At 42.0% G+C, this 10,130-nt stretch overlaps 1 protein-coding gene across 1 annotated transcript in view; it reads left to right on the top strand.

Annotated features, from left to right (window-relative positions):
• CDH17 (cadherin 17) overlaps positions 1–10,130 on the top strand; it is an 85,734-nt gene that overhangs the window by 22,948 nt on the left and 52,656 nt on the right. The window contains exon 3 of the mRNA XM_006161285.2: positions 3,037–3,135. Coding sequence (XP_006161347.1) covers positions 3,037–3,135 — 99 coding nt within the window. The remainder of the gene's footprint in view (positions 1–3,036; positions 3,136–10,130) is intronic.

Genomic DNA, 10,130 nt, shown 5'->3' with positions numbered 1-10,130 from the left:
AGCAGGAAGGAAGAGTTTGGCACAAATACCACAACATTGATGCATTGAACTCTTGCTGGAGTCTCCCAGGCAGGTGGGCCTGGCAATTGCATGTGTTTGTCCTGGAAGTCGGTACCACAACTTGGCTTGTGGGTCCAACAGAGCTAGCTCTAGCCCTGTGGCAGTACTATCTGTAAATGCTTTGCCACTATCTGGTACTTCTCTCGAGATACTTCCTTATAGCACTGAAAGGAAGAAATGATGTATGTGGAAGGCCTAGTCCCATCACCACCCTCATAGAAGTCATGAAAAAGAAGTCAGTTTTATTCTCTTCCTTTCTTTTCCTTTCTTTCATCTCTTTGTGTAAGGAGGAGGGTGCTTTTTTCTTCAACTCCTGCATAAACCCACCCTCTTATCCTTTCACAGTTCCTGCCACATTGTCCTTCCTAGTTCTGTCAGCATGGCCTGATGACTCACAGTGTGCACATGCATTTTGAAATCTTTATAACCCCAATAGCCCTGTTCATGAGCAGGAAGAGATCTGTTGATCCGATATAAGTATGCAACTTTGAACTCTGGACCTGAGACACAATTGTCCTTTCTTGATAGGTGAGCCAACTTGTCCATGCAGGAAAAATGCAGCCTCATCCATAAGGCTTGCTGGTTAATGTAGTTTTAACTGGTGTGACTGATTAAAAGGCTGGTCACTTGCTAACGTGAGTGAGAAGCTGACCATTGGTCCATCACAGCTCCACAGAAAGTCTTGTCCTCATCATGGACTAACCATGGCAGTACCTGGACATCTGTACCCAGTCCTTGTGTCCTGCCTTCAAGAGGGAGGTAAACGTATAAAGGAGGACATGGCTAGAAGTCTGTAAAGTTATTGTGTGAATTAAAATGCTTTTAGCTAACAAGTAATAGGAAATTTGGCTTTAAAGCATCTTAAATAAGTAAGGGTTTATTTTTCTCCCTTCCTTTTTAATTTTCTGTAGGGCATGTGTGCTCACCAGAGAGAGACTGAGAGAGATAGAGAAAAGGAGGGAAAGTGAGAAAGCAGCCCTCAGAATGGATAGCCATACTGCAATCTCTTCTCCATTTTCCTCTTGGGATTTTGGGCATGTATGCACATGTACCTAGAATGTTCTTAAAGCCACTGGGTCTGGGACTCGAACCTCAGAGTTGACCATGTGGGAATCCAGCTGCCTTAACCACCATGCCACTGGTTGGGCCCAGCAGGAGTTTATTTTCATTGGATAAGAAGAAGCCTTAAGTGGACAATTAAGGGCAGGTTAGCAGTTCCACCATGTTATCAGACTTGGGCTCCTTGCTCTCCCATCTTTTGAGCTGGTGTGTTCCCTCATGGCTTCATGATGGCTGCCCCAGAGGCAGACATGAGGTCCACTGTTCAGCAAGAACTATGGGGAAGGGCAATGCTAGCCACATCTGTACTCTTTTATCAGGAAAACAAAGGCTTGACAGACCTCCTCCTTTCACAAACCAGAACTAGGTTACATAGCCACACCTCTGGCTGCCAGGGCGCTTGGGAAGAGACCACTTGGTATCCATGTCTGTGGTGGGAGGCCCCAAAGGAGAGTGACAGCCCAAGTGCAGCTAATCCAAGAACCTTGAAGGATTTTGAGGGAAGGAAGACCAAATTTCAAAGCCCTCTCTGTTCTTGTTTGTTATTCTCATTTACCAGACAACCAGTATCAACTTAGTCAAGATTCAACAAATCAAGGGACACCATCTTAAGATGTTTTCCCCTACTGCTAGCAAACTGCTTGTTTTGGGGTTATTCCCAAGTGGCAGCAGTTCCCATGGCAAGAGCGTACTTGTTCTTCTGGAAAAGAGTGGAGAATAATCTTCCCCTCACTCAGTTCTTGCTTTTTTTTGGTATTGCTTGTCTAGCTCCCCAAACCATTGCTGTGCTATGCTTCTGATTCAAACCTATCTCACCTCCAATTTCCACCACAGATAGGAGACCAAAAGAACCACTCAGGAAGGAGGGAAGGCCAGCATTAGGCGTGAGGCCCCAAATTCCTGTACACATCCCCAGTGTAGTGGTTTTCCTTTCAGGATTTGTCAGCCTCTTTTGTACCCTCTAGTTCATAGTGACTGAGAGGTCTGGTTTCAGAGTCAGAGGCTCCAATACCTGGATGTATTATTTAGCCTCTCGCGTCTCAGTCTCATCACCTGTATAATGAGGCTAGTATAGTAATTTGCCCTCTTTGAGTTGTTCTCAGGATGAATGTGCTTAGGACAGAGCTCAGCACGTGCTAATTCAGCAAGTGTGAGCTATTGTTTCAGCTACTCTTACTATCCTTTCAAACTGGATTTAGGGATATGTAGAAGGTACTTGGCTTTCAGAAAGCTTTAAATCTTTCAATTTCAGAATTACTACTGCTTGAGGTCAATATTTTGTGTTCTTCTTATTACTTTCTAACTCTAAAGAGCTGATCAAATGTTAAAATAGTTAAGCATCTATTGAAGTAGCATTCAAATTCCCCTAAAATTTGCAATATAATTATACACCAAGCAAGCATTGTACTAAATCCATCTACGTATTTTTCCACCTTATAAATTTAATTGTCTTTGAATTGATAGTGAACTCCAGAGCCCTGGAAACCTGCCATGAATGTCATTATAGTAGGAGTGGAGGGAGGTGCTTTACAGAGCTGGTATAAAATCATGCATAATTTAGAGGCTGTGTGACACTGAGGGAGAGCGTGAGTTTGTTTAGTCAGACTTGACCAAGTGTGTGCTGTGCCAATCACTTCCATGTTTTGCTCTGGCCTTAGCTTCTCTAAGTCATATGTGACATGGGGTGTTAGTATTCTTCCTGTAGGACTATTGCTTGGATGGTTAAATGAGAAAAACAATGCAAAGCAAGCTACTCTGTTGTAGTAGAGCCTCAACAAATACTAGACCTCTTGCTATGTGTTTTGACTGGATTTCTAGTTGTTTCTGCCATTATGGAATCCTGTTTTATGTATTGGTTCCACAACCCTAATAAAATTTGTAAAAATTGCTAATTTTTCTCTTTTTCTTTGTTAACAGGTAATTGGATATGGCCAAGAGGGACAGTTTAGTGGCCCCCTGAAACCCATGACATTTTCTATTTTCGAAGGCCGAGAACCACAGCAAGTCATCTTTCAGGTAAAGGCTACCCATCCATAATCACTGCCATCTCAATTTTGTATTCTCTTGGCAGCTTCTTGCTCTCTTATTTATTCTACAGAAATAAGGTAGACACATGGAAAATCTGATGATCAAGAATGATTCAGATGCTAATTTAAACACAGAGACAAATGACCTGAATATTGTAGGGACTGTACTTGATAGTCTCATTTGTACTTCCTCAGTTGTCTCTGGGGTGTATGCTCCCATCCCTGCTGCAGGATGCCTGGAGTCTCCACCTTTTCCTTAGAGTGAAAAGAGAACCATCTGAGCTTCAAATTTCTCTTCAGTGAGTTAACTCCTGAAGTATTTGGAAGTGTGGCTTCTCTGGAGTCAGCTCTGGGAGGGCCTCTCCCTCTGGCTGATGGCCTGCCTTTTCCTCATTGCCTCTGCTGAGCCCAGGCCTGGGCTCATGCCTGTAAGTTGGCCAAGGCACACCAGGAGATGATTGTCTCCTTTAGTTAGATAATTGTAAATAGCACCAAGTTTGAAAGGTGACCTGCAGAGAAATGAGAGACTTCAGTTATTAAGGGCACTGAAAAAATCTCGGAATGTAATGAGGAGAAAAAACCATGCTACTGTATTGTTCTGAATATTCACTCAGGAAGTACTTTGTCCCTGGTGTAGTGTGGAGGATGCTCTGATTAGCCCCTGGGAGGTGCCATGACCGTTCCCCACCCACACATGGTAATCAACAAAAGTTTGCTAAATTATAGTCATGCCTCACTTAATGACAGAGAGACATTCTGAAAAATGTGTCTTTAAGTGATTTTGTCATTGTGCAAACATCAGAGGGTGTACTTACACAAACCTGGTATAGCCTACTGCACACCTAGGCCATTATAATATTCTGGGACCACCATCATATACACAGTCCATTACTGACCAAAATGTTATTTATGATGCATGACTGTACCTCCTAAAGCAGATGCCTCCTATTAACTGCTGAGAAATTATTTTTATTTATTTTCTGTTTGCTTTTATTTAATCATTGTACATCTTAACAGCTTGCAATGTGGTTTTTCCCAGTGTGCATGCTTTTTTTTTTTCCTGAGCCCCTTCCCACCACAATTCACCCCTTCCTATACAGTCTCTGATCTATGCTTACTCTCCCTACTATTATACCTTCTAGTCTTTCAGTTACTGCCATAGAGTACAGGCATTTGGTATATATTAAGCAGAGGCAGTGCCAGTAGGTGATATAGTGATCCAGGCACCAGACTCCTACATGGTTGACCATCATTCAAGATCTGGACCCAGTGGCTTAAAACTTACACTGGGCACATATGTGTGTGTGCCCAAAATCCTGAGAGGAGAATGGAGGAGAAGAGATTGAGGCATGGCCAACCACTTGGGGGGGTAATTTCTTGCTTTCTGTCTGTTTCTATCTTTCCAGCAAGTGCACATGCCTTATAGCAAAAATCTCTCTTAAAAAAAAAAAAAACCAGCCAAAAAACAAACAAACAAACAACAGGGACATACAATGCCTGTCTTTCATAGTCTGGCTTGTTCCACTTGGTATTAAATCTTCTATATTTGCCCACTTTGTATCAAATGACAGGATCTCATTATTTTTCATGGCTGAGAAGTAGGTCATAGTGTATTTGTGCCACATTTTTTTGGTCTAGTCATACATTCTAGGGCATTTAGGTTGATTCTGTGTCTTAACAATGATAAACAATGTTGTAATAAACATAGATGGGAAAATGCCTGTATGACTGAGTATTTTCCTAACTTTTGGGTAAATACCCAGGAGTAGGAATTTGGTAGCTCTATTTGTAGATTTTTTTTGAGCAACCTCAATATTGTTTTTTATAGTGGTTGTACTAGCTTACATTCCCAAAACAGTGTAGGAGGGTTCCCCTTTCACCACAACCTCACCAGCACTTATCATTTTTAAAATGTTTCTGATCATTGCCATTCTAACTGGGATTAAATGATATCTCATTGTGGTTTTGATTGCATTTCCCTTATGATAAGAAATCTTGAACATTTTTCACTTGCCTTTTGGCCATTTGTATATCTTCCTTGGAAAGTTGTGTGTTTAGCTTGTTTGCTCGTTTTAAAAATTGGCTTGTTTGGTTTTTCTTTGGAGTAAGCTTCTTGAGATGCATAGCTTAGTTAATGAATGTAAACTGTGTAACCCCCTTCACTACAAGTGTGGGGCGTTAAGCTTCTTGAGTCCCAAGCATAGTTTATGAAAGTTCTCCCCCATTCCGAAGGTTATTTCTTCACCTTGTTATTGTTTCTTTTGCTGTGCAGGATATCACTCAATGCAGAAAAAGTATCTGATAAATTACAACATCCTTTCATAATTAAGATTCTCAGCAAGATCAGTGTAGAAGGGATACTTCTCAACACAATAAAATCTACAGACGACAAGTCCATAGCCATTGTCATATCAAAACTGGAAAAAGACAATGCTGCTCCATTTTCCTCAGTTCTTTTCAACTTGCATTGTGCTGCAAGTCCAAGCCAGTGCAATCAGACAAGAGAGTGAAATAAAAGGCATTCAAGTAGAAGATGAATAAGTAAAATGATCTCTATGTGCAGATGACATGATTATTTATACAGGAAATCCAAGGGAATCCACAGAAAAGTTGATCATTTATTTATTTATTTTGGACAGTTTTTGCCCATAGAAGACAGGTTAGAAGCTACCTCATTCTTTTTTCTCTCATTTGATACTAACTCAGTACAATGGGGCCCCAGAGTATGAACTGGCAGAAGTGTACATACATCTCTGTTCAGTCCTGCTGTGCAGAGTTATAAGGGGCCTTGACCTCTACCATCAGGGACATGAGGCCCTGAGCCAACAGTGAATGTGTTGAAAGCTGGAGGCTGACAGGAATTAAGTTAGTGAGGGAGGGATGTATCTTAGTCTGTTACCATTTTGCCAAATAGAAATACCCAAGTGATTTATTTAAAAAAAAAAAGTCATTTATTTGGCTCACCATTCTGGCAGCTGGAAAATTCAGACAGACTGGCCTCCAGTGCTATGTCCATATGGCCAACAGAAACAGAGAAAGGAGGACAGGCTTGTGCAAAAAATAAGAGAGAGAAAGAGAAAACAGAATTATTCACATTCTCTGTTTGGCTCTCCCATTCCTCCTGCTGACAAAACGGTACCCTCCCCTTAAACCCTACCTCATTCAAATGCTATTATATATTAGAGGCCAGACTTCCAGACCAAGTACCATTGTGGATGAACCATTGTCCAAACCATAGCAGGTGGGAAGAGAGTTCAGCAAAAGCATGGTGTGGACAGCTGTCCTGTGCTGGGACTGGGCAGCACACATACTTAGAACTGGCAGAAATACATGTGGCTGGAATGGAGAGAACCAGGAGAAGAGGGTGGGACAGGAGGCTACAGAGCTAGGGAATATCTTTTAGTTTTCTCTGAAAAGTAGTGGGCCTGAACCAAGGTTCCACTCATGTACGATTTCTCTGGCTACCAACTGCAGAAGGAAAGGAAGGGCACAGGGAGCTGGTAGGAGTCTATGGCAGGGTTCACACAAGAGGAGAATTCCTCCCTTACTTACTTTCTCTGCCTGCCAAGGAGCGCTTGGTGGTAGCTTCTTTATGACATTGTAAAATTCTTTTCATGTATGTGTTATGCCTCATATGCTGATAAGAACTTAGTGTTTGTTATACATCCATTTTCTCTCGTTAACTGTTTATGAAGTGCCTACTGTATTTGAAGTGCTATGCTGGATACTGGGGAAACAAGATGATCTTAACAATATTCTTCCCAGTTAGCAGAAGAAAACTATCAAGTAAGCAATCCTGTGCACTGAAGATTCTGATGGGCATCTGGTGGATCAGATAGGACAAAGGGCAGGTACAGAAAGAATGGCCACACCAACCTGATTAACACATGTAACACTTCAAATATATTTTTGGTATGAGTATGATGAGAATTAAGTCATTGGGAAAGTCATGACATATTTTTCTGTTTTTTTTTTTTTCCGATGCAAATGTGTCATAACTTTCCGAACGACCCAATAAAAATCCAAGAGTGACTGGTACCAGGGGAGGATGGTAGTGGGTGAATAGAAAAGTTTTCACTGCCCATGAAACTGAGTATTTAAAGATGAACAAGTGCTCATCAACAGGAAGCAGGCCCTGAATACAACTGGGAAAGATGCATGGAGGTGTGCATTGAGCAAGAAAATGACAGTGACAGTGGTCCTGGGTCTAGGATGGGAGAGAGTACTCAGAGATCTGCTCACCTGCCAAAGTCAGCACAGGTGGGGTTGGCCCTTCATCCTGAAGTAGGCTGCAGGGCTCCCTTGGAGGGTATTGACAAGGAGTGACAGAACTATTTTAGATTCGTGCTTGTACAAGTTCACTCTGTGCTCACTGCAAGTGTGGGCTGAAGAGGGTAAGCCTAGAAGTGAGAGGATCTTGGGAAACTATTTGCAACAGTCCATTGGGAAGTGATAGAGGCCTGGTTTAAGTGAGCACAAAGGGGTGCTATGGTCAGCATGTGGCTGCTCCAGCTCCAATTCATATATTGAAACCTAACCCTCAATGCAATCATGTTAAGAGGTAGAATCTTTAGAAAATGATCATGTCATGAGGGCAGAACTCTCATGAATGGAATTCAGGTCCTTATAGAAAAAGACTTGAGGGGACCAGCAGTTAGCGTAATGCCTATGTCGCTGGACTCCTATGTAGTTGACCACGGTTTGAGTCCCAGACCTGGTGGCTTAAACTCACGCCGGGTGCATGTGCGTGTGTGCCCAAGATCCTGAGAGGAGAATGGAGGAGAAGGTATTGCAGCATGGCCATCCCCCTTGGGGAGTGATTTCTCAGTTTCTGTCTCTCTGTCTCTCTTTCTAGTGAGTGCACACGCTCTGTAGCAAAAACCTCTCCAAAATAAAGAAAAAAAAAGACAAAAAAAAAAAAAAAAAGAAAAAAAGAAAAAGACTTGAAGGAGCCTGCTTACCTTCCCTTTCACAGTTTGAGGATTTAGAGAAGGTACCATCAGTGAGGAATGGACTCTTACTTGCACCAAGTCTGCTAGTGCTTTGATCTCAGACTTTTGTCTCCAGAACTATGAGCAATACATTTCTGTTGTTATTAAATTTTACAGTCTAAGATATTTGGTTATACCATCCTGAATGGACTAAGCTAAAAAGAATGAAGAAGAAATAGGTAAGAGCAAAATGAAGACTGCCATAGTTACTGGAATCAGTTACTGAATGAGTATATGGTGAGAGGATGCAATGGTGTTTAGGATAACTCTTAGGTATCTGGCTTTCTTGGCTGGGTAGTTAGTGGTATCAGAGAAAGAGAGAGATTGTTATGAGCTTATGGTGTTCAGGGTTGTTTGTGTGGCAGCTAGGTAGAGATGTCTAGGAGATAGTGATTGTACGAGTCTGGAGATATGGACTGGGAGTAGTTAGTTCCTCTTGTGCATGACACGAAAGCCCATCTACAATGAATGATCTCAACTGTCTGTAGGGGCCAATCAAGTGACGAATAAACCTATCTGGAGAAAAAAACAATAGCAAAAAATGTATGTGAGGAAAAAAACCCTACTGCACAAATGTGCAAGTAAAAGGCTTCTGATAGACGTCTTCAGCATATTTCAGAATAAGGAGTAGTGGGGACTGTGGTGAACTGAGAGTACATCAAAAGGGGATAGGCTCAATTCAGTTGCAGAAAAGGTCCACAAGTCAGAATTTAGGTGCTACTGTCCAGATTTTATTAGATTTTATGATTTTTTTCTAGAAAAGTCAGAAATTTCTTTATGTAAAATTTATTACTTCAAAAATATTGGTACAGTTGGGAACCAGCAGTTAGCATAATGGCTATGTCGCTGGACTCCCACGTAGTCGACCGCGGTTCACGTCCCGGACCCGGTGGCTTAAAACTCACGCCGGGCGCGCGTGCGTGCATGCCCAAGATCCCGAGAGGAGAATGGAGGAGAAGGGATTGCGGCGTGACCATCCCCCCTGGGGGGTGATTTCTCGCTTTCTGTCTCTATGTCTCTCTCTGTCTGTCTGGCGAGCGCACGCGCCCTATAGCGAAAACCTCTCAAAAAAAAATATATATATTGGCACAGTTTAAGAAACTTTATTTCTTTCATGAGACAGAGAGACAGAGAGAGAGAGAGAGGGACAAAGAAATGGCTTCCCCAAATGGTCTTCTTGCAGCCATCCACCCCCAGCAAGCTAGGATCACAGGCATATCTGCCTGGTGTACATAGAGAGACCTTGAGATCTGGACCTTCTCATTTGACTTCAATGTCTTGGAAGATAGCATCACTGCTCTGCCACTGAGTCTGGCCTGGAAAAGGTTTTTTTTGTTTTTTTTTTTTTTTTTGTTTTCCACCATATAAGCCAAACAAAACATATTTGTGAATTTTGAAAGTCTGTTGTTATGTCTATGACCTCTGGATGAAAAGATTCAACAGTGGAACAGAGTAGGTATCATGTATCATGTGAGTACAGACCCACATTTTATTGAATGGAATTAGGATTATATGTAGAGACTATCTCCAAACATCCAGACCTGAAATTGTTGGATAGGATGAATCTAGAGTCTCTGAGAACATCAGTAAAAATCACTCCATGATGGGACCAGCAGGTGGCATGGTGTCTAAGGCGCTGGACACTCCCACATGACTGACCAGAGTTCGAGTCCTGAATCTGGTGGCTCACTTTCTCACTTCTTCTCTCTCTCACTCTCACCCTCTGTCTCTCTCTGGTCAAATTAAAAAAAAAAAAAGAATGAATAAATATAAAATAATAAAAAAAATCACTCCATGAGCTGTTCCAGTACTCCCCCCCCCCCCACACACACACACACATTAGCCATGGTATAAAGCTTATCCCTTCTTGGCAGGAAATGGTAATGCAGTTTTCACGGTTGAATGTTTATTGTTTACATATGTGTATGTGTTAGTATGACATTGGGGAGTTGGGATATGAAGTTAGTGAGGAGAAGATGAAGGGATGGACAAT

Source organism: Tupaia chinensis, unplaced genomic scaffold (genome assembly GCF_000334495.1).
Source record: "Tupaia chinensis unplaced genomic scaffold, TupChi_1.0 Scaffold138407_1, whole genome shotgun sequence".
Taxonomy (NCBI): Eukaryota; Metazoa; Chordata; class Mammalia; order Scandentia; family Tupaiidae; genus Tupaia; species Tupaia belangeri.
This window is presented reverse-complemented; position numbering and strand designations above follow the sequence as displayed.